Here is a 26,038-nt window from a genome sequence, read left to right on the forward strand (position 1 = left end):
TCAAAAGAAAGAATCAGAAACAGCCCTCGCTTCCACAGAGTTACAAAATCTGGATTACACTTCAATGTCAGAAAGCCAATTCAGAAGCACTATTCTACAGCTACTGGTGGCTCTAGAAAAAAGCATTAAGGACTCACGAGACTTCATGACTGCAGAATTTAGATCCAATCAGGCAGAAATTAAAAATCAATTGAATGAGATGCAATCCAAGCTAGAAGTCCTAACGACGAGGGTTAACGAGGTGGAAGAACGAGTGAGTGACATAGAAGACAAGTTAATGGCAAAGAGGGAAACTGAGGAAAAAAGAGACAATCAATTAAGGGACCATGAAGACAGATTAAGGCAAATAAATGACACTCTAAGGAAGAAAAACCTATGTTTAATTGGGGTTCCCGAGGGCGCCGAAAGGGACAGAGGGCCAGAATATGTATTTGAACAAATCCTAGCTGAAAACTTTCCCAATCTGGGAAGGGAAACAGGCATTCAGATCCAGGAAATAGAGAGATCCCCCCCTAAAATCAATAAAAACCGTTCAACACCTCGACATCTAATAGTGAAGCTTGCAAATTCCAAAGATAAAGAGAAGATCCTTAAAGCAGCAAGAGACAAGAAGTCCCTGACTTTCATGGGGAGGAATATTAGGGTAACAGCAGACCTCTCCACAGAGACCTGGCAGGCCAGAAAGGGCTGGCAGGATATATTCAGGGTCCTAAATGAGAAGAACATGCAACCAAGAATACTTTATCCAGCAAGGCTCTCATTCAAAATGGAAGGAGAGATAAAGAGCTTCCAAGACAGGCAGGAACTGAAAGAATATGTGACCTCCAAACCAGCTCTGCAAGAAATTTTAAGGGGGACTCTTAAAACTCCCCTTTAAGAAGAAGTTCAGTGGAACAATCCACAAAAACAAGGACTAAATAGATATCATGATGACACTAAACTCATATCTGTCAATAGTAACTCTGAACGTGAATGGGCTTAATGACCCCATCAAAAGGCGCAGGGTTTCAGACCGGATAAAAAAGCAGGACCCATCTATTTGCTGTCTACAAGAGACTCATTTTAGACAGAAGGACACCTACAACCTGAAAATAAAAGGTTGGAGAACCATTTACCATTCAAATGGTTCTCAAAATATACCCTAAAAACTATAGAACACTTCTGAAAGAAATTGAGGAAGACACAAAGAGATGGAAAAATATTCCATGCTCATGGATTGGCAGAATTAATATTGTGAAAATGTCAATGTTACCCAGGGCAATTTACACGTATAATGCAATCCCTATCAAAATACCATGGACTTTCTTCAGAGACTTAGAACAAATTATTTTAAGATTTGTGTGGAATCAGAAAAGACCCCGAATAGCCAGGGGAATTTTAAAAAAGAAAACCATATCTGGGGGCATCACAATGCCAGATCTCAGGTTGTACTACAAAGCTGTGGTCATCAAGACAGTGTGGTACTGGCACAAAAACAGACATATAGATCAATGGAACAGAACAGAGAACCCAGAAGTGGACCCTGAACTTTATGGTCAACTAATATACGATAAAGGAGGAAAGACGATCCACTGGAAGAAAGTCTCTTCAATAAATGGTGCTGGGAAAATTGGACATCCACATGCAGAAGAATGAAACTAGACCACTCTCTTGCACCATACACAAAGATAAACTCAAAATGGATGAAAGATCTAAATGTGAGACAAGATTCCATCAAAATCCCAGAGGAGAACTCAGGCAACACCCTTTTTGAACTTGGCCACAGTAAACGGAGAAGGACAAACAGTGTATGTTCTCATTCATTTGGGGAATATGAATAATAGTGAAAGGGAATATAAGGGAAGGGAGAAGAAATGTGTGGGAAATATCAGAAAGGGAGACAGAACATAAAGACTTCTAACTCTGGGAAATGAACTAGGGGTGGTGGAGGGGGAGGAGGGCGGGGGGTGGGGGTGAATGGGTGACGGGCACTGAGGGGTACACTTGACGGGATGAGCACTGGGTGTTATTCTGTATGTTGGTAAATTGAACACCAATAAAAATTAATTTATAAAATTAAAAAAATAATAAATATATCCCAATTTCCTAAAAAAAAAAAAAAAGTCAAGAAATGAAAAACAAAAAAAACACTTTCATCAAGATCACAGAATACTAAAGACCTTCCTAAGGATGATTTCACAAACATGGTGAAAAACACTTAAGGATACTAAAGGCTTCTGAAGAAATGAGCAGGGAAAAGTGTTACTGTTTTTCCTTTCTTGTTGCCAATTTCCCTGTCATACATATAAAGCACTAAAGATGGATCTGCCCTGAATCCTGCTCCCCAAAAGAAGAAAAAAAAAGTAGAGGGCGGGGCAAAATGGCGGAAGAGTAGGGTCCCCAAATCACCTGTCCCCACCAAATTACCTAGATAACCTTCAAATAATCCTGAAAATCTACGACTTCGGCCTGAGATTTAAAGAGAGACCAGCTGGAATGCTACAGTGGGAAGAGTTCGCGCTTCTATCCAGGTAGGAAGACGGGGAAAAAGAAATAAAGAAACAAAAGGCCTCCGAGGGGGAGGGGCCCGCGAGGAGCCGGGCTGAGGCCGGGGCGAGTGTCCCCAGGACAGGAGAGCCCCGTCCCGGAGAAGCAGGAGCTGCACCAACCTTCCCGGGCGGAAAGGGGCCCGCAGGGAGTTAGAGAAGGACCCAGGAGGGCGGGGATGCCCTCGGGCTCCCAGAGACACTAACCGAGCACCTATGCCCAGGGAAGAGCAGGCCACACCCCCCAGGCGAGCTCCCTAAAGGGCAGCAGTGCAAGCCGGAGCCCGGCTGGAACCAGGAGCAGCGCGGCGGCGGCTCAGAGGCCCGCGCAGAGGGGGGCTGCGCAGCCGGGAGCCCGAATCCATCAGCGCAGGCCCGGGAGCACAGGGCACGGGGGACACAGCCTAGGATCCGGCGCTCCCCCCGGGACAGGCAGAAGTCAGGAGGGCACAGGACAGCAAGGACACTCCTGCCCCAACCTGAGATCAGCGGCCCCACCCCCGTTGCATCCAGGCCCCTACAGACTGAGAGAGCTCCCTAGTTACTGCAGGAGCTGAATCCAGGGCTGCACAGCTGGCCACCGCCACTGCTGTTCCTCCGGGGCCTCACCGGATAAACAACCCCCACTGAGCCTCACAGCTTAAACATCTTTCACTGAGCCCTGCACCAGGCAGGGGGCTGAGCAGCTCCCCCAAATACTAACACCTGAAAATCAGCACAGCAGGCCCCTCCCTCTGAAAACAAGCTAGACTGACAGGAGAAAAACAAATTATTGACCAAGCAGCTCTGGAAAGTTCCAGGGGAAGCTGAAGGATTTACAGTACACAGAATCAGAGGATACTCCCCCTTATTTTTTGTTTTTTGATTTGTTTGCTCCCCCTCTTTTTTCTTTTCTTCTCTCTTTCTTTCTCTTTCTTTTCTTCTTTTTTTTTTCTTTTTTTCTTTTTCTTTCTCTTCTTTTTCTCCTTTTCCCAATACAACTGTTTTTTGGCCACTCTACACTGAGCAAAATGACTAGAAGGAAAACCTCAACTCAAAAGAAAGAATCAGAAACAGTCCTCTCTCCCACAGAGTTACAAAATTTGGATTACAATTCAATGTCAGAAAGCCAATTCAGAAGAACTATTATAAAGCTACTGGTGGCTCTAGAAAAAAGCATAAAAGACTCAAGAGACTTCATGACTGCAGAATTTAGATCTAATCAGGCAGAAATTAAAAATCAATTAAATGAGATGCAATCCAAACTAGAGGTCCTAACCACAAGGGTTAACAAAGTGGAAGAACAAGTGTGTGACATAGAAGACAAGTTGATGGCAAAGAGGGAAACTGAGGAAAAAAGAAACAGACAATTAAAAGACCATGAGGTTAGTTTAAGAGAAATAAGTGACAGCCTGAGGAAGAAAAATCTACGTTTAATTGGGGTTCCCGAGGGAGCCAAAAGGGCCAGAGGGCCAGAATATGTATTTGAACAAATCATAGCTGAAAACTTTCCTAATCTGGGAAGGGAAACAGGCATTCAGATCCAGGAAATAGAGAGATCCTCCCCTAAAAAAAATAAAAACCGTTCAACACCTCGACATTTAATAGTGAAACTTGCAAATTCCAAAGATAAAGAGAAGATCCTTAAAGCAACAAGAGACAAGAAGTTCCTAACTTATATGGGGAGGAATATCAGATTAACAGAGACCTCTCCACAGAGACCTGGCAGGCCAGAAAGGGCTGGCAGGATATATTCAGGGTCCTAAATGAGAAGAACATGCAGCCAAGAATACTTTATCCAACAAGGCTCTCATTCAGAAGAGAAGGAGAGATAAAGAGCTTCCAAGCCAGGCAGGAACTGAAACAATATGTGACCACGAAACCAGCTCTGCAAAAAATTTTAAAGGGTACTCTTAAAATTCCTCTTTAAGAAGAAGTCCAATGGAACACTCCACAAAAACAGAGACTGAATAGGTATCATGATGACACCAAACTCATATCTTAAAATAGTAACTCTGCACCTGAATGGGCTTAATGACCCCATTAAAAGGCACAAGGTTTCAGACTGGATAAAAAAGCAGGACCCATTTATTTGCTGTCTACAAGAGACTCATTTTAGACAGAAGGACACGTACAGCCTGAAAATAAAAGGTTGGAGAACCATTTACCATTCAAATGGTCCTCAAAAGAAAGCAGGGGTAGCCATCCCTATATATGATAAACTAAAATTTATCCTGAAGACTGTAGTGAGAGATGAAGAGGGACACTATATCATACTTAAAGGATCTATCCAACAAGAGGACTTAACAATCATCAATATATATGCCCTGAATGTGGGAGCTGCCAAATATATCAATCAATTAATAACCAAAGTGAAGAAATACTTAGATAATAATACACTTATACTTGGTGACTTCAATCTAGCGCTTTCTACACTCGATAGGTTTTCTAAGCACAACATCTCCAAAGAAACGAGAGCTTTAAATACACTGGACCAGATGGATTTCACAGATATCTACAGAACTTTACGTCCAAACGCAAATGAATACACATTCTTCTCCAGTACACATGGAACTTTCTCCAGAATAGACGACATACTGGGTCACAAATCAGGACTGAACCGATACCAAAAGATTGGGATCGTCCCCTGCGTATTCTCAGACCATAATGCCTTGAAATTAGAACTAAATCACAACAAGAAGTTTGGAAGGACCTCAAACACGTGGAGGTTAAGGACCATCCTGCTAAAAGATGCTAATTTTCCTGGTCAACCAGGAAATTAAGGAAGAATTAAAAATATTCATGGAAACTAATGAGAATGAAGACACAAACGTTCAAAGTCTTTGGGATGCAGCAAAAGCAGTCCTGAGGGGGAAATACATCGCAATACAAGCATCCATTCAAAAACTGGAAAGAAAGAAAAAAAAAAGAAAGAAAAAAAAAACTGGAAAGAACTCAAATACAAAAGCTAACCTAACACATAAAGGAGCTAGATAAAAAACAGCAAATAGATCCTACACCCAGCAGAAGAAGAGAGTTAATAAAGATTCGAGCAGAACTCAATGAAATCGAGACCAGAAGAACTGTGGAACAGATCAACAAAACCAGGAGTTGGTTCTTTGAAAGAATTAATAAGATAGATAAACCATTAGCCAACCTTATTAAAAAGAAGAGAGAGAAGACTCAAATTAATAAAATCATGAATGAGAAAGGAGAGATCACTACCAACACCAAGGAAATACAAACGATTTTAAAAACATATTATGAACAGCTATACGCCAATAAATTAGGCAATCTAGAAGAAATGGACGCATTCCTGGAAAACCACAAACTACCAAAACTGCAACAGGAAGAAACAGAAAACCTGAACAGGCCAATAACCAGGAAGGAAATTGAAGCAGTCATCAAAAACCTCCCAAGACATGAGTCCAGGGCCAGATGGCTTCCCTGGGAATTCTATCAAACGTTTAAAGAAGAAACCATACCTATTCTCCTAAAGCTGTTTGGAAAGACAGAAAGAGATGGAATACTTCCAAACTCGTTCTATGAGGCCAACATCACCTTAATTCCAAAACCAGACAAAGACCCCACCAAAAAGAAGAATTATAGACCAATATCCCTGATGAACATGGATGCAAAAATTCTCAACAAGATACTAGCCAATAGGATACAACACTACATTAAGAAGATTATTCACCATAACCAAGCAGGATTTATTCCCGGGATGCAAGGCTGGTTCAACACTCGTAAAACAATCAATGTTTTTCATCATATCAGCAAGAGAAAAAACAAGAACCATATGATCCTTTCAATAGATGCAGAGAAAGCATTTGACAAAATACAGCATCCATTCCTGATCAAAACTCTTCAGAGTGTAGGGATAGAGGGAACATTCCTCGACATCTTAAAAGCCATCTACGAAAAGCCCACAGCAAATATCATTCTCAATAGGGAAGCACTGGGAGCCTTTCCCCTAAAATCAGGAACAAGACAGGGATGTCCACTCTCACCACTGCTATTCAACATAGTATTGGAAGTCCTAGCCTCAGCAATCAGACAACAAAAAGACATAAAAGGCATTCAAATTGGCAAAGGAGTCAAACTCTCCCTCTTTGCCGATGACCTGATACTCTACATAGAAAACCCAAAAGCCTCCACCCCAAGATTACTAGAACTCATACAGCAATTTGGTAGCGTGGCAGGATACAAAATCAATGCCCAGAAATCAATGGCATTTCTATACACTAACAATGAGACTGAAGAAAGAGAAATTAAGGAGTCAATCCCATTTACAATTGCACCCAAAAGCATAAGATACCTAGGAATAAACCTAACCAAAGAGGTAAAAGATCTATACCCTAAAAACTATAGAACACTTCTGAAAGAAATTGAGGAAGACACAAAGAGATGGAAAAAGATTCCATGCTCATAGATTGGCAGAATTAATATTGTGAAAATGTCAATGTTACCCAGGGCAATTTACACGTTTAATGCAAGCCCTATCAAAATACCATGGACTTTCTTCAGAGAGTTAGAACAAATTATTTTAAGATTTGTGTGGAATCAGAAAAGACCTCGAATAGCCAGGGGAATTTTAAAAAAGAAAACCATATCTGGGGGCATCACAATGCCAGATTTCAGGTTGTACTACAAAGCTGTGGTCATCAAGACAGTGTGGTACTGGCACAAAAACAGACACTTAGATCAATGGAACAGAATAGAGAACCCAGAAGTGGACCCTGAACTTTATGGTCACCTAATATTCGATAAAGGAGGAAAGACTATCCACTGGAAGAAAGACAGTCTCTTCAATAAATGGTGCTGGGAAAATTGGACATCCAAATGCAGAAGAATGAAACTAGACCACCCCCTTTCACCATACACAAAGATAAACTCAAAATGGATGAAAGATCTAAATGTGAGTCAAGAGTCCATCAAAATCCTAGAGGAGAACACAGGCAACACCCTTTTTGAACTCAGCCACAGTAACTTCTTGCAAGATACATCCACGAAGGCAAAAGAAACAAAAGCAAAATGAACTATTGGGACTTCATCAAGATAAGAAGCTTTTGCACAGCAAAGGATACAGTCAACAAAACTCAAAGACAACCTACAGAATGGGAGAAGATATTTGCAAATAACATATCAGATAAAGGGCTAGTTTCCAAAATCTATAAAGAACTTATTAAACTCAACACCAAAGAAACAAACAATCCAATCATGAAATGGGCAAAAGACATGAAGAGAAATCTCACAGAGGAAGACATAGACACGGCCAACATGCACATGAGAAAATGCTCTGCATCACTTGCCATCAGGGAAATACAAATCAAAACCACAATGAGATCCCACCTCACACCAGTGAGAATGGGGAAAATTAACAAGGCAGGAAACAACAAATGTTGGAGAGGATGCGGAGAAAAGGGAACCCTCTTACACTGTTGGTGGGAATGCGAACTGGTGCAGCCACTCTGGAAAACTGTGTGGGGGTTCCTCAAAGAATTAAAAATAGACCTGCCCTACGACCCAGCAATTGCACTGTTAGGGATTTACCCCAAAGATACAGATGCAATGAAACGCCGGGACACCTGCACCCCGATGTTTATAGCAGCAATGTCCACAATAGCCAAACTGTGGAAGGAGCCTTGGTGTCCATCGAAAGATGAATGGATAAAGAAGATGTGGTTTATGTATACAATAGAATATTACTCAGCCATTAGAAACGACAAATACCCACCATTTGCTTGGACGTGGATGGAACTGGAGGGTATTATGCTGAGTGAAGTAAGTCAATCGGAGAAGGACAAACATTATATGGTCTCATTCATTTGGGGAATATAAATAATAGTGAAAGGGAATATAAGGGAAGGGAGAAGAAATGTGTGGGAAATATCAGAAAGGGAGACAGAACATAAAGACTCCTAACTCTGGGAAACGAACTAGGGGTGGTAGAAGGGGAGGAGGGCGGGAGGTGGGAGTGAATGGGTGACGGGCACTGGGGGTTATTCTGTATGTTGGTAAATTGAACACCAATAAAAATAAATTTAAAAAAATAAAAAATAAAAAAAAAGATTAATGGATAAAGAAGATGTGGTTTATGTATACAATGGAATGTTACTCAGCCATTAGAAACGACAAATAACCCACCATTTGCTTTTACATGGATGGAACTGAAGGGTATTATGCTGCGTGAAATAAGTCAATCAGAGAAGGTCAAACATTATATGGTCTCATTCATTTGGGGCATATAAAAAATAGTGAAAGGGAATAAAGGGGAAAGGAGAAAAAATAAGTGGGAAATATCAGAAAGGGAGACAGAACATGAAAGACTCCTAACTCTGGGAAACGAACTAAGGGTAGTGGAAGGGGTGGGGGTGGGGGTGGTGACTGGGTGGTGGGCACTGAGGTGGGCACTTGACGGGATGAGCACTGGGTGTTATTCTGCATGTTGACAAATTGAACACCAATAAAAAATAAATTTATTTAAAAAAAAGAGGATGAAAAAAAGTTTCTGAGCTAGGAAGACTAGCAATATTTAACATGAGGGAATCAACCCCTTTTTAACTATTCTTTTCATCCTTTGATCTCTTATTACATAGTGTTTCACACTGACTTAAGATTCAAAGCTTTGGCTGAAATAACCAATCTAAAAGATCCTCACACCTACAAAGTATCTACCTTTCCCATCCATTGGATCTTCCTTGTTTCCTCCCGTCTTTAAGGAAAATGAGGTCTCTTCTTCAAGGTAATTAAGTATAATTTTTAAAAAATTATTTTTAAAAATGTATTACTGGCTCTTACTTCAATAAGGTTGCCTACTAAATACATGATTATTTCTCTTTGCTCCAAATTCCCACTGAAACAACAAGGGGAAAAAAATTAAATTAAAAATAGGTTGTATTTTTACACACACACACAGATTGCGGGATTCCACCCTCATGGTTTCTGATTTAGTAGGTTTAGGATGGGCTCAAGATTTTGTATGTCTAACAAGTTCCCAGGTGATGATGATTCTACTGCTCTGAAGACCACATTATAAGAACCACCATGGTAAATAAATAGAGATCACTAAAAGGAACAATTTTTTATTAATTTTAATTAGCATCCTTAGATATATTTAAATGAATGATACAGCCATTGTTTTTCCAGTATTTGTAAAATAAGAGTTCTAGAAAACTGGAAAAAATACAATCTCTGAATTTTTTTTTGTTTTTTTTCTTTTTATTTTTTTTCTTTTTATTTTTTTAATAATCTCTGAATTTAAAAATAAAAATCAAAAGGGCTAAATAACAACTAAAACCCAACAAAGCAGTGTGGAAAATAGTCTAAGACATCTTCCAAAACATACAGCAAAGACAAGGAGATGGAGAACATGAGAGAAAATTTAACAAGCATAAAGTGTTAATATCCATTTAATAGCTTTCTGGAGACAGAAAAACACAACAAGGAAGAAATTTCAAACCTTCATATTGCCTAGTTAATTTCCAAGCAGGTAAAAAATTTTAAAGTCACCAATTGGACACATATTTGCAACATTTTTAAACTTAAAAGAAATAAAGAAAACTCTAAAAGCTTTGAGGGGAAAAACACAGGTTATTACAAAGCAATATGAATCAGACTAGCATCAGACATTTCATTTAGCATGTGAGAATAAAAAGGAATGTTGTTTACAACATTCAGAGATGCAATTATTTTGAACCTGGAATTCTACATTTAGTGAAATCAAAGTCAAATCAAATACGAAGGCAAAATAAAGACATTTTTGGAAATTTAAGAACTAAGATAACTGACTTCCCATCCATATTTATTTCCTACTTCTGCTGTAAGAAATTATCATAGAAGTCCAAAATGGGTTTCAATGAGCTAAAATTAAGGTGTTGGCAGAATTACACATCTTTTGGAAGCACTAAAGAAATCCATTTCCTTGCCTTCTCTACCTTTTAGACACTGCCTGAATTCTTTGACTCCTTCCATTTTCATCATTATCATTAAATATAATCAGTACTTATGGCAGATTTTTTAGTTCCTTAAAGAAATGCAAGTGACCAGAGCTACAATATATAGACTCTGACTGAGTAAATGAAAAATATGCTCTTTATTTCTTTAAAAAACATTTTAATCAGGTAATAATTGTTATTAATAAACACCTACCGAATCATTCGCTGCTAGTCCAAGTGCAAGGTTCACTGTAAGAAACAAAAGGTAATTAAATTTAGTAACTTAAAAAAAAACTTAGTAACTTTCCTTCTACTAAAATTCAGTTTGCCTTTTAATATTTTCAAGGTAATAACCAAAGCACAGAATTTTTTAATATCTCTCCTTTACTTGTAAAAAACAAAAACATGGAGAGAATACAGAAAGTAAAAAAGACAAAAAAAGATAGTAATATTCCAACATAAGCAATATATTCCTGCCCTATAGGAATAATTAACATTTTAAATAATTCATTTTTATAATCTTTTACATTTTGTTAAATAATCTTTAAAAAAAAAATGTTACGGGCAGACTCAGTGGCACTGCAGTTTAGCACTGCCTGCAGCCCGGGGTGTGATCCTGGAGACCCAGGATTGAGTCCCACGTCAGGCTCCCTGCGAGGAGCCTGTTTCTCCCTCTGCCTGTGTCTCTGCCTCTCTCTCTGTGTCTCTCATGAATAAATAAATAAAATCTTTTAAAAAATAAAAATATAAATAAATAAACAAATAAATAAAATGTTACGGATATATACAGTTCAATTATTTTCAAAAACATTCTGCAGAAAAAGTATGTACCTTTTAATAAATAAAAATGTGTATAATCTTCTTGCCTTTTAAGAATAAATGCTGATAATGCAGAAATTTCAAATACCTAACTCACAAATATCCCCATATGAAAGACTGGACCACTGTGCAGACGAAAAGGAAGAGAGTCAAAGGTAAGGCAGTAAAACATGTTCCCAAAACTGTCAATTGCAAATGAATCCTAAAGACATAAAGAAGGAAAGTAGTCCCAAACCACCTTTAGCCCAGCAACAGAGATATGCTACATCTGAGATGAAGAAAGGTCCAAAGGTAACAAATTTCCAAGACTGATAAATAGACTCTCATACTGTGAATCACATTTCTTTAATAGAACAATGTTATAAATGATGCTGAGATGGTTTCATTTAAAGTAGTTAAGAGCATAAATTTTCAAGGCAGACCTGGTTCAAATTCTAGTTCTGCCACCTTCTATTACATAACCTTGAGTAGGATATTTTACCCCTAAATCTATTTTCCTCCTCTATAAAATGAGGATAATTCCTATTTCATAACGGTTTTGAGAATTAAATGAAATACTCATATAAAATACTTAGCCTAGGATATGGTACTTGACAAATTAATTTTTATAAATTATAAAATAATGCTGAATTTCAGGTACATCATAGGTTAAACAGTCTAACTATTAAACAGAAACTTTTAGAGAATACTTCATTTCATTGTCAGAGTCTTCTCAGTTTACACAATGGAATCACAAAGCATGTTTGTATTAACCATGTATCATCATTCTAACTGAAAATATCTCTAGTACGTATATTCAAATGGGAAGAATTCTGAGATAGTTCAGAACAAAAAAATATATATATATATAACACACACACATATTTAAAGAACACACACACACACACACACACATATATATATATATATAAAACACACACACACATATGTGAAAGAAATATTTCTAAGGCTTATGTATACAGATAGAACTGTTAGAAAAAAGTAAAGGTCAATTGTTTTGGACAGATGGTATAATACTAACAAATAAAAAAAAAACAAGGAAGGGGCATTTGCAGAAACATCTACTATGTGTCACAACTGTGTATCTTCTCATATATTTTCCTATTTAAATGCTGCCACATTCCATGGCAATAGATGATCTGCTAAACAAAAACAATGTTTTAAACAAGCATTAGCCTACAGATTCAACAAATTATATTGCATAAAATTCAAGTAACTTCAGGATAGCATCATGAAAATACTTTTATCTTTAACCAGTTCCAGTAATCACAGAGCATGCAAAGGAATTCACATTACTGAAAACAAATAAATGTACTCTGAATTTTCAAAAAACAAGAAGAGGTGGATTCTAGAACCAAAGACTAAAAGCTTCTAAATTTTACAAAATATTAAATAGATGGATTATAGCCCCTTAGGAAAGAAAGTAAAAATGGTTGCATATAGCATTAATTCATTAGAAACAATTACTAATCATTTTTTAATAATAATATAGTATCTGTTGGGACACCTGGGTGGCTCCGCAGTTGAGCATCTGCTCTCGGCTCAGGGTGTGATTCCAGAGTCCTGGGATGGAGTCCTGCATCGGGCTCCCTGCATGAAGCCTGCTTCTCCCTCTGCCTGTGTCTCTGCCTCTCTCTATATATCTCTCATGAATAAATAAATAAAATCTTTCAATAATAATAATAATATAGTATCAAGTAGTAATAACATTTGAGGTCTATTATAACTATAATACTTGGTAAATCTTATTTTCTTTAAAATATCTGAAAAACTCTTCCACAATTACCTTCAGGTCAAAGTGAAAAAAAAAATTGAGCTAATAAACTATATAGTTGAATTTGTAGTTGATTGTACAACCATAAAACTGCTATACTGGGAAATTACTAAAAATAGCTTTAAACAAACACAAGATCTTTAGTCACAGAACTCTGTACTAGCCCTTATTTCAAAATGTCATTGATTTCAGTGGAAGTGAAGAATTTCATGGCACGTATATCTCCCAACTTTAATAGTCTGAAAAATATTTTTAATCTAAAATATCTTGTCAGAAAGAAAATAAATAAATAAACAAAATATCCTGTCAGTCTAGAACTACACCAAATCAACAACTAAACATGGTGAAGATAGTCATTTTTTTAAAATCATGTGCAAACGATAAACGGGATAGAGATCTGAATTAGCAGCCATTCCTATTGAAATGACTGAATGTTAAATAACAAGGCAGCAATAAGATGACTCCAAGGGTGCCTGGGTGGTGCAGTCAGTTAAGCACCCAACACTTGATTTGGGCTCAGGTTGGGATCTCAGGGTTGAGATCCAGCCCTGAGTTGGGCTCTGCACTCAGTGTGGAGTCTACTTGAGATTCTCTCCCTCCCCTCTGCCCCTCTAAATCATGCTCTCTGTCTCTCTCTAAAATAAACATATCTTTTTTTTTAAGTGTTTTATTACTCCCAATTAATAATACAAGTTACTTCTGTTGTGCAGGATCGGAACAAGGGAAGCCATTACCCTTTTACATAATTACACTGGAACCATCTTCCTAGAAATAAAAAATTTCTGGGGCACGTGAGTAGCCGCCGGTTAAGCAGCCAGCTCTGGATCTGGGCTTGGGTCATGATCTTGCGGTTCTGGGATAGAACGCAGGATCCGGCTCCACGCCCAGCAGGCAACCTGCTTAAGGCTACTCTCTGTCCTTCCCCCCTGCCCCCTCCCGTGTTCCTCTTTGTTTAATTTACATGCCCACCCTATGAAAAACCTTATCATCATTACCATTTCACAGTTAAGTAAACTGAAGATCTGATGGGCAATGTGACCACCTTTTCCTCAGTTAAGGGGTCAAAGACCTGGGCCATCTCTACCTAGTTTTTTTGAACTGTAAATCTAAGCTCCTCATCACTACTAACTCCTGATACCACGGAATCAGCGATTGGGAATTTCACAAATAACTCTAAAAATCAAAACTATCCTTTTAATGCTGTGCACCTTCCAGTTGGCATAAATTCCTGAGATCAGAATATCCTATAATACCTGCTGTAGTAGACTTTCCAACTCCACCTTTTCCAGAAGCCACAACTATAACTTGCTTTACACCTTCTATTGGTTTCTGCTTTGGAAGTCCTCGGGACATGATTTGTGTTCTTCTTTGTTTTAGGGCCTCACTGTCAGCTCCAGACAACTTTAAAAAAAAAAAAAGTTTTAAAATAAGCCATCACTATTAGCATGCTGTTAAAGTAAAAAAAATCAGAGTCTTGAAAAGGGCTTGCTTTTCTAGGCTAATGCTGCTGATCTCCATTAGGTAGGTCTTTCGTGCTATCTACTTACTGCTATTGATCACAGTCGTGGAAATAACACTGTTTAAGCTGAAATTTATCTGCCAGGACGTTAAAAAAAAAAAAAAGCAAAGTAAATAAACTGCCTCTTTACGGAGTTAAATCCTCCACGTGTTTCCTTCTCTTTAACCCATTTTCTAAATAGAGAAAGCAATGCGCAAGTCTCACATCCACGTTCTAGGCATCCGTCATGCCCGCCACGCCCCGGCCTGGTCCTATGGGGGCCTGCTTGGAAAGTGGAGACGTCCAGACGACTGGGGTCTCGCTTTGCCGCCGGCTGGCGGGGGCCCGTTAAGGTCTGAGGCGAGCGCTCGCCAGGAGGTGATGCCTGCGCACCTGCGGCCCTGCCGCCCTCGCATCTCCGCCCCACCCCCCCGCCTCCCCCCGGCCTGCAGCACCACGAACCTGGCGCCCACAAACCAACACTCGGCTTCCCCCAAGCGGGACGCCGGCCCCGCCACCACCCCGAAGCGTTACCCCACCAAAAAGCAGCAAACGCTGCCAACACCCCATAGCGCGGAACATAGCTTTAAGCCCAGCCCGGAAGCCGTCGCGGCCGGCGCGGGGTGATGACGTCACGTAGTAACGCTTGGCTTCCTCTCCCTAGAGACCAGCCGCCGTGCGTTTCCTCAGCCCGGGAACCCGGCTTGTTCATGCGGTGTCGTTCGTAGCCAGGTACAGAGCTTTTACAAAGTTTAACCAAACGTTTGTGAAGCGTTTTCCACATACCTCATCTGTTTAGTCCTCGCAGAAATCCTCGAGTAGGTAGATAGGAGACTCTTAACGGTATTCTCTTTTCAGTATTGACAAGAGACTTAAAGCTTAGAGACTTGACTCAACTGGAAAGAAGTAGGAAATTGTAGAACTTGAAAATGACTCCAGGTGTTCTCATTGCGAAGAATACGGTATCTTAAATAGTCTCCGTGTTAAGGATTTTACCTTTTTTTTTCTTTTTTTTCTTTTTTTTTTTTTTTTTTTACCCCCGGCGTGATCTACAATAATAGTATGTATTGATATTTACTGCTGTGTTGCTTACAGTTCCCTGAAAGAAAAGTCAGGTGCTTTGCTGGGCTCGAAAAAGTTTAGCTAAATAAGAAAGCAGGTCTAAAGAAGCAAGTTTCGCTCAAGAAGAAAGTTAAGTGAGACAAAGCTTGAGGAAGAAGGTGGAATTTATTTTGGTATGAGGAATGAAGTATTCCTAGATCCAAAGTGGATGAGAGGGAGGGAAGCAGCTGTGAAAGAAGACGCTAGAAGGCTGATAAAGAAACCCAGACCCAGCAAAAGAATCAATTAGGGCGCAGGTTGGCTTATTCTCACGTATTCTTTATGATATTTTCTAAAGTTGATTTTAATTTCTTTTATTTGCTTCTTCTCTGTAGAGAATTTGTTGTATAAATCATTCAGTTTATTTTGCTCTAATCTGGTCTTTAATTTTCCTGACTTTACTACAGGCATAACATCTCAATCTCAAACAATTATTGTAAGGATTAGATTTTACCAACAAGTACATTGAATTAATTTTTTTAAAGATTTATTTATTCATGATAGACACAGAGAGAGAGAGAGAGAGAGAGAGGCAGAGACACAGGAGGAGGAAGAAGCAGGCTCCATGCAGGGAGCCCAACGCGGGACTCGATCCCGGGTCTCCAGGATCGTGCCCTGGGCCAAAGGCAGGCGCTAAACCGCTGAGCCACCCAGGGATCCCCAGTACATTGAATTAAATAAGCTCTGGGAAAAAAATCAGTTCTTTGCTTTTTCTCCCCTAATCTCACATTATTACTTCCTTTGCCTTATCACTTTCTTATTTTGCAATGTTTTCTCAGTTAATTTTATCAATTTTATCTGCTCAATTTTTATAAATCATAAGCCAAAAGAATAGGGATAAGGAGAATGGCTATCAGAATACTCCATTCACTAAACAAGAAATGCTGAGTATTTGTTTGTGTCCAGGTAGCTTTTCAAATTCTTCTAGACTTATGAAGATATATTCATTTAACAAATATTTGCTGAGCAACTACAATACACCAAGCAATGCGCTAATCATAGGGTTTTCAACACCCTATGGTGTTATGGTCACCCAACGGTCTGATAATAGGGATTATCAGATATAATCCCTCCACTCAAGAACTTTACCAACAAGTGTGAGAGACAGAATAATAATTCAACATGGTGTAATAAGTATAGGAAGAAAGCACTGAGAAATAGAGAATTACAAAGAAAGGGCACCTTAATTCATTCAAGAAGGCTTCTGGATAGGGTAACATCTAAGCTGAATCCTGAGTGTGGGTAATGTGTAGGCATCAGCTCTGAGAATAGCTAGAGGGTTGTACAGAGATAAGAAATGAACTGGTAAGAATTTCAAATAATCTTCATGGCTTGCAGAGTGTGAGGTGCAGGTCTCAGAGAGATGAGGACGGAAGATGGCAAAGATGGGAAGGGTGTGTAGATCATAAAAGACTTTATATATCACTCAAAGGAATTTGGACTTTATCCTAAGGGAACCACAGAAGGTTTAAAGTGATAAAATAATGTAATTATATTTATATTTTAGAAATACTACTGAATACCAGGTTTAAAAAAAATGGTTGTGAGAGGTGTGACCAGAGTTAGGGAGATAGAAGGTTACTGTAATAATCCAAGAGACATGTTTCCTTATAAAATAGATAATACCTACTTGTAGGGATGTTGCAAGGTTAAATTTAAAATAATGCATGTAGAAAATCAATTAATAAAATAAAGCATGTAGAATACCTATCGCAAAGTACATATTCGCAATAAATGTTAGCTATTGTAATGATATTGGTTATGTAAAGATTTATGATATGGGCAATGAGATAAATGGTACTGACATCCTCTGAGAGAGAAAGTAAAGGAAGGAACAAGTAATATCAATGTTTGTAGAATGAATAAATCATTAATTTGATTTACCTTTCATAATAGGATATCAGCAGAATGGAAAAGATGTCCATTATTTCTTACTACTGCTACACACACACACACAAACACACACACACACACATACACACATACACACGGCTCCTTCTCAAAAGAATATTCTCCCTTAGCTCCTAAGAATTTCTAAGCCATTTGGCCCTATCCCCTTGATCATTAATTGGGTTAAAGATGGACACACAAACAAAATTGGACCAATTAGATTCTTTCTCCAGAAAACTTTTAAAACAAGAGATGTTAATCTTAATTTGCATTGGAACTGGTAAGACTGAAGTGACTAATTTCTTCTTTGTGCACAGAGAAGCGGAAAAAGATAATGCCAAGAGAGAAGAATAAAGCAGACCATCAGAAATTGTGTGTGCAGAGAAGGAGGGGAGAACCACTACTACACTGATTCATAATAGCTTTCCAATTCCTGGTTCTAATCCATAGTGAGGTTCAGCTATACTTCCTATTCGTAGATCCATGAGATCTACCTGCAGCCATCCAGTAAATTCCCTGTGTGCCTTGGCCTAGTTTGGATGTGATTTTGTGTACCTAAAAGTATGGTAAGATATGTTTTATAATTATCAAGACATTCCCCCCTATAATTTCCTTGTACCTTATATATCCTTTCACCATTTTAATAAACTGTGTGGCATTATTTTATGATACCTAAAAATGTTAAAGAAAATAGATTGTTTTCTTGGTTTTGAATTTTGAAAATCAGGACTTTTAAGGAGAATGGGGACAGCTCTGGCAAAGACAATACATTTGGGAGAACTACATGATATAAAAACATGGTTTCTCACCTATATAAGTTAGGATTACATTTGGCTGCAAGTAGCAGAAAACTCTATCATTGTTTTAAATAGGTAGGAATATATTAGTCTCCTATGAAAAGTTCACAGGCAGACTCTTCAGGTCTGATGCAGGGGCTCCACTGTGTTATTATGTCCCAGATTCATTCTTTTGGTTCCATCATCTTGTTGTCCTTATTTTGCTCCAAGATGGTAGCTGCACCTCCAGGCATCAAGGCTATGTTCCATACAGGAAAAGAGGAGAATAACAAAGATAAAAAGCTTTCTCTGGTGTTTGTCCCTGTTTTGGAGGGAGGTGGGGAAAGGGAGAGAGAGAAGCCACATACACAACAGACTGCCTAGAACCAGGTCACATGACCACCCTTAAAAGCAAGAGAAGCTGAGAAATAAAGCATTTACATATTCTTAACCTATAGATTAGTAGAAAGCAATGAAAAAAATTATTGGAAATGGATATTGAATAAGCCAACTCAATATCTGTCCTAGAAAGACTATATAAAATTTCGTGGAATTATGGGGAATCAAGAGAGAAGAAAAATGAGAACTTAGATATTCACAAGTCCTTAAGCCAGATATTGGTAGTTGGATAGCCCAAGAACATTCTTAACCCCCAATTTCCTTGCAGCATTCAACTATAAAGGATTAAAGTCCAAATACTTACTTTTCTAGTCTCACTTGCTAATTCTAGACATAGATCTTGGCATGTATGGTATGGTTCCGGACAATGTGGTGTAAGAGAAATTTCCTGGGGAAGCTTCTGAGAAAGCTTTTGTTTTTCTCATAAAATAGAGCCTAATTGATACTACTCCTTTTCCCCCATCTTAACCATGGATATGACACCTGGAGTTGTGGCAATCAATTGTGTGAACATGAGAAGCACAAGGGTGACAGATACAATGAGAAAAGCCAACAGTAAGGGTAATGAAGTAGAAATATATCAGGAAGATGAATTCTTGGTTATAGAGTTAAGCTGCTATGCCAGTACTCACCTGCATCTCCATTTCTCTTGTTGGGTGAGATAATTAATTGTTTTTACCACTGTTAATTAGGATTTTTGTTATTTGAAGTTAAAATAATCAGTACCTATTACAGCTCCAAAGAAAGAACCAGATATACTGTGACTACGTCTCTCCAATTGAATCCCAGTAAAGAGGGGGAATATCAGAGCCCCAAATCAGTGTAAGGGATGTAATAACAACAGAATCAATGTCCCCACTATCAATGTAGTGTCAGGACCACAGAATAAAAACAGTTGAGTATTGTGTGTAGGCAGACAGGCTAAGAGAGTTCCTGCAAGGAACCACAAGAGTGGCTAAGAGAAAAAGCTGATCTTTAAGAAACCTTAAGGTCAAGAATAAAGGAAGACTTGGCAACAATGTGCATGGTTAAGTATGTGGAATCTCATTCAATGCTGGTATAAACAGATAAAGACCTTCCGGATTAAAGGTCACATCACCATGCAGACATCTGGACACTACATACGCACAATACTGGTTTCTACCAAGAGAAATTAATAAATAAGTACTATTCAAAACACACAGGATTCTTTTGAATGTCTCCTATAAATAGGGGAATACTTTGTATTATTGTCTTGGAAGCATATATTGTATCTGCTAGATTCCCACCCCTCCCCCCAAAAAAAGATCCTCAGGTGACCATGGGCTTGCTGGGAGTTCAGATTCCTACACAGAGGCAGAGCCTGCCTCATCCCCATCCATAAGCTTCACTTATCAGCTGAGAACATGCTTCATTCCTTTGTTCAATTCACTAAGGAATAAGAAGGTATGGACAGTTTCCTGTCTCTGTTAATATATTAACTAAAGCTTAGAACTAGTGCCAGTTCCTTCAGTTTAAGGTTATTGTCCCCAAATGAACCTTTTGTCCTGCCCACAAGGCTTGCTGAAATGAAAATCTCACCCTATCAATGGACTTGTCTAAATGACAGCCCCATTAATATACCCTCTTTTGTCCTATGGTGCAATTTGTTTCCAAATATCTCTGCTCATAACTAAATGTGACACTGTCTCTTACCTATATCTAATAGGGGGATCCCTGGGTGGCTCAGCGGTTTAGCGCCTGCCTTTGGCCCAGGGCGCGATCCTGGAGTCCCGGGATGGAGTCCCACATCAGGCTCCCAGCGTGGAGCCTGCTTCTCCCTCCTCCTGTGTCTCTGCCTCTCTCTCTCTCTCTCTCTCTCTCTCTCTCTCACTCTCTCTCTCTCTATGTCTATCATAAATAAATAAATAAATCTTTTAAAAAAGAACACCTTTACCTATATCTAATACAAATTTTCACATTAAACTATTAAGTATTTCTGGCTTAGGTAAATAGTTTCTCATTGAATCAGTCTCTCTGTAGGAAACCTAGTCTAAGAAGTTTTCTCATATCAAAGACTTTCAGTACCTTCACTCATGTAAACTAAGGTGCTATCAAAGAAAGTCCCCATTCTTCTTTTTAAAAATTATATAAGGCAAGTGTATGTATATTCTCAGACTAGATAGGCTTCTGAGAATAGGCCTCCCACTGACCAAAAATTCACCTCTAGAATGAGACAGGATGGGTTTCTAAATGCCAGTATTCAGAGCTGGATAAATCATGGGTGATTTGACATTTGAATTTCTGATTTATAAGATTGAACTGAATCCGTGGACAAAGGTCACAGGGCTCGAGTTATAGCTGAATTTAGTCTCTATTTATTGTTTAAGGCTTCAAAGAAGATCCTATCCTGAATTAGAAGCCACACAAGCAGAATTTAGAAAAAGTATCGTCACCCAAGGCAAATACTTGCTACACATACAGGGCCTCAGTATTCTCATACTTTTGCTTTTTTATTTCATTTTCTCCAAGTACCAAACCTGTATTCATTCAGCCAAGTTCTTCCTACCCTTCAATTCTATTCTAGATATTAGAAGACTTAAGTCTCTACAAGACTGTGCTAACACCTTACTTCATTCTGTATTCAGAAGAGAATTTTCCTGTGCACTTTAGAGAACACACCAAGGACAATGACAAAGCAGAGCCCCATCAAGATACCAAACCTTCGCATCAGCTAATTTGAAGTTCTATTTTCTTCAGGGAAAAAGAGATAATATAGATTTTTGTCTGTTATACACTGCTACCAAAATGTGAGGATGTCCTCTATAATCATGTGGCTTACATAATAATACCTTAGTCTACTTGGTGTTCTGATACCAAATCTTGTCAATTCATTTATTAACCGTTTCTATTTAGGATGTATTAACCATATTTACAGGTATTATACATGATATGTTATAAATGTTGCAGGCAAAAATTGTGTTCAATCCATTTATAAAAGTTAAGAGCTCCTACCAAACCACTATAATCTCTCAAAATACATCTGTGTGCTGATTTAGAGCCATAAAGTGGAAATACCATCATTAAGGGTAATAATATCAATTTGATCTAGGATTGACTGGCAGACTTCAAAGTCTGAAATATATCTTTGTCTAGCCTTCTACACAGCAATTAGGCTCCCTAAAGTGCTCTAATTCATACCAAACAACATTTTAAGCAGTATTTGGGTCCATTTTCCACTGCATCCTAAATAAAATAGGATTTTCCCAGGGGCCCCTGGATGGCTCAGTCAGTTAAGCATCTGACTCTTGATTTCAGCTCAGGTCATGATCTCAGGGTCAATATATTGACCGCTGCATCAGACTGTGTCAGCATGGATCTGCTTGAGATTCTCTCTCACTCTCTCTCTCTTCCTCCACCCCTCCCCCTGCTCAAGTGTGGCTCTCTCTCTCTCTCAAATAAATAAAATCTTTTGTAAAAAAAAAAAAATTAAAAATAGGATTTTCCTGACCACCAATGATTGAGGCTAATGAACTTATTTTCAATCCTGTTAGAGGCGATCTACTAACCATAACTCAGCACCATTGAAGTGATAATCACTAATTGCTTCCATCTCAGCTTTTCCAGTCTTTGCTACTCTTTAAAACAGATAAAAATATTTTTGCATAGAAAATATTCATTTGGGGCATAATTATTCTGAGTAGTTTAAAAACTGGTATTTTGATTTGATTAGGAATACAAAGAGCTCTTTTAATTACCAGAAGAAGTTTTGTCAATTACTCAAAAAGTTTATTATATTAATGCCACATTGAATCTCTTTTGCAAATTTCTAATCATGTGCAATAATTACAGTTTTATTTAACCAAGGTTATTTATGTGAAAGAACATGCTGGCAAGGTGCTGTTGAGAATGACATTTTTAATAGGTATCAGTTACCAGTATAACAAAATAAACACCATTTGCTGATGCAGTACACTGTTTGCTGATGAAATATATATATATATATATATATATATATATATATATATATATAATTCTATATTTCTATATTTCTATAATGCTTTTCCAAAGTACAACTATTTGCCAGTTTTCCAGGGTCCACTTTCCAGTTTTCTAGAGCTATCTTATATTTGACAATACTGGACAAAGAGCAGCATAGTGGAAGAAAATAGTGTGCTTAGTAGTTGATGCTTATTAGTTTGTGATGCTGTATAGTTACTGTGATTTTTTTTAATTTTTTTTTATGATAGTCACACACACAGAGAGAGAGAGAGAGAGGCAGAGACACAGGCAGAGGGAGAAGCAGGCTCCATGCACCGGGAGCCCGACGTGGGATTCGATCCTGGGTCTCCAGGATCGTGCCCTGGGCCAAAGGCAGGCGCTAAACTGCTGCACCACCCAGGGATCCCTGTGATGCTGTATAGTTAACAGGAAATTCTATTAAGCCCACCCCACCAATCCCTTCTGGATTATAGAATTAATTGAGAATATTTTCTTAGTGGGTTCCCCTCTCTTTGTAGGTTATGAATCACATTAATCAGTTTTTTCCCAACAGACTCTAAAATGGCCCAAGATTATCTTTGTCTCTTGGTATTCATCCCCTTTATAAATCTGCTCCCTTTAAGTGTGACCAGGACCCATAAATAGGTTCTAACCAATAGAATACAACAACAGTGCTAGAATGTCACTTCTGTGATTACAATATGTAAGATTGTAACTTCTGGCTTTCTAGGAAACTTCCTAGCTGGCTTTGACAATGCAAGCTGCATGGTATGAACTGCTTATGGAAAAGGCCATGTGGCATGCAACAGGTGACAGCAAAGAACTGAGGTCCTCAGTCCAAAAGCCTGCAAGGAACTGAATTTTGCCAACAACCATATTAGATTGGAAGTATATCCTTCCCAAGGTAGCTTTCAAATGAGACTCCAGCCCTGGATGACCCCTTAATAAGTATGTGTTCTTTGGGGCACCTTGATGGCACAATTGGTTAAATATCCAACTCTTGATTTTGGCTCAGGTTGATTTCAGGGTTGTAAGATGGAGCCCCACATCAGGCTTCATGCTTAGCTTGGAGTATGAGATTCTCTCTCTCCTCCTCTCCCTTTGCACCTCCTCCCTCCCCATGTTCTCTCTCTCACTCTCAAATAAATCTTTTTTTCTTTAAAAAGCGTATTAAGTTACCAAGTTCTGATAATTGGTTATGCAGCAATAGATAACTAATACTCAGTAACCCAGATTTTAGTAATAATATAGTCAAGGTAAAGGTTCTCGTATGGAATTTTTTTTTAATTACAGAGATAGAATTGATGTGTAATGGCAATCTTTTTTGCCATATAAAAATATGCATATTTTGTTAAGAAATTAAACCCTTTGTGTATTTTGAACCTATGTTGATAATTTTAAGTGTTATTACTTGAGTATTAATTGTTATATTAACAAACTACATAGAGTAATATTTTAATATGAGATACTGGAGAATAGACACACGGAGGTAGTAAAATGAAGACGATCTTTGCTTCATAAATCAAGTTCTGTTTTTCTTAGTAACAACTAAACCCACCTTTTTTTTTAAGCAGGCTTCATGCCCACCGTGGCGCTTGAATTCATTATCCTGAGATCAAGAGTTCCATGCTCTATGTACTGAGCCAGCCAGGTGCCCCTTGAATCCACTTTTGGTAACAACTGAATTTACTTTATAACGGAAGAAAAACGCTGTCTAGCATTACAGTTCTACTTTTTTGCTCTTCTATCATGAGCAAATACTTTCCCTTCAGCTATGTAAGAAATTAGAGTTGCAACTTCATTATCTACATTAGCAAATCATCATCATTCTTAAATAATTGCACTAATCTGGATACAAGTATAAAGAAAGCAATTTTTGTACTTAATATTTATTTTTTTTTATATAAATTAATTTTTATTGGTGTTCAATTTACCAACATACAGAATAACACCCAGTGCTTATCCCGTCAAGTGTCCCCCTCCGTGCCCGTCACCCATTCACCCTGTACTTAATATTTAAATAAAAAGTAATACAAACAAGAATTTTCCAATGATACTCTAAATAACAGCTCACTGCAAAAATGTAAATCAGCCCAGTTGATGAAAGATGATTCAATATCTTTGAAGCATTTAATCATATTGCACATATATCATATGGTTATCTACACCCCAGGAAAAATATAATAATACCCATTAGAATCTTTGGAGACAAGCCAAGTCAATACTGCAGAGAATTATGCAGAATTTATCCCTAAAATACTTTCATAGAATATTTCTCCATTGAGCCATATCTGTACAATTATTATTATTTACTGAATCTTATATCTGAAAGGTTTTCAAAGCATTTTCACACATATTATCCTTTCAGGTTTCACAACTGCCATGAAGTTGTCAGGGAAGTTATTAGTCCCATTTCTAGACAAGAAAATACGATACTGGAGATGTTAGTATATTTGTTTTAGGATAAATTGTTGAAAGCAAAATGGAAATACAGGTCTCTCATTAGCTTTACAGGAATATTGTTTTAAAAAAAAAACAGTATTCCATTTGGACCAGCTATCACAAAAGAAGCAGTTGGGTAAAATAGCACCACCTCTGTACAAAGAAATCTAGATACCTACTTGACTAATTCAGTAGGCATTTCCACCTCTAAGCTTCTCATACAAATTTGGGCTTCACTAGCTTTAGTTTAAAGTAATTTATTTCAGAGACACATAAACATATTTAATGGCCTTCTCCTGAACTGCAATGAAATCATATTTTAATTTTAAGGTATTCAAATTTTCATTAAAATATCATTCATGTCCCATTTATAATAGTTTATAATCCTTTGCTGTTCATAATTTTATCATTCCTTGAAATTCTTTTTCAATCCCTACTTCTTCTATTAAGCCTTCTCTGATAATTTCATCAAATATTAATCTTCACCTTCCTTAACAGTTGTTAACATTTTGTTTAATAGAGCGTGTATTTAAGGTGAAATTTGATTGCTTTCATGTTATACATTTAAGTTATTAGCAAAGCTAGCCTATTTCAGGTCTCTCTTATACAACCTGCTCTCTTTTTTTTAATTTTTATTTATTTATGATAGTTACACACACACACACAGAGAGAGAGAGAGAGAGAGAGAGAGAGAGAGGAGAGAGGCAGAGACATAGGCAGAGGGAGAAGCAGGCTCCATGCACCGGGAGCCCGATGTGGGATTCGATCCTGGGTCTCCAGGATCGCGCCCTGGGCCAAAGGCGGGCGCCAAACTGCTGCGCCACCCAGGGATCCCACAACCTGCTCTCAGTTACAATCTTACATTGCCATAACACCACCATGTTTATTTAAAATGAGGCACAATATTACTTCTATGTACATCCATACCACTTTATGCT

At 38.1% G+C, this 26,038-nt stretch overlaps 1 protein-coding gene across 5 annotated transcripts in view; it reads right to left on the reverse strand.

The window, feature by feature from the left end:
• NUBPL (NUBP iron-sulfur cluster assembly factor, mitochondrial) overlaps positions 1–15,428 on the reverse strand; it is a 205,468-nt gene extending 190,040 nt beyond the window's left edge. For 2 of the 5 annotated variants that reach the window (XM_055309323.1, XM_055309317.1), the window contains exons 1-3: positions 14,995–15,123; positions 14,288–14,435; positions 10,656–10,690 (exon numbers count right to left, since the gene is read on the reverse strand). Coding sequence is in view for 4 of the 5 variants with exons in the window: in XM_055309317.1 (XP_055165292.1) it covers positions 10,656–10,690; positions 14,288–14,435; positions 14,995–15,114 (303 nt within the window). In the remaining variant the exon portion in view is untranslated. Of the gene's footprint in view, positions 1–10,655; positions 10,691–14,287; positions 14,436–14,757; positions 14,893–14,994; positions 15,137–15,318 lie in introns of those variants that run through there. The other 3 variants (XM_055309318.1, XM_055309319.1, XM_055309320.1) reach the window with 3 other exon arrangements.
• Between the last annotated feature and the right edge of the window lie 10,610 nt (positions 15,429–26,038).

Source organism: Nyctereutes procyonoides, unplaced genomic scaffold (genome assembly GCF_905146905.1).
Source record: "Nyctereutes procyonoides isolate TBG_1078 unplaced genomic scaffold, NYPRO_anot_genome, whole genome shotgun sequence".
Classification (NCBI taxonomy): domain Eukaryota; kingdom Metazoa; phylum Chordata; class Mammalia; order Carnivora; family Canidae; genus Nyctereutes; species Nyctereutes procyonoides.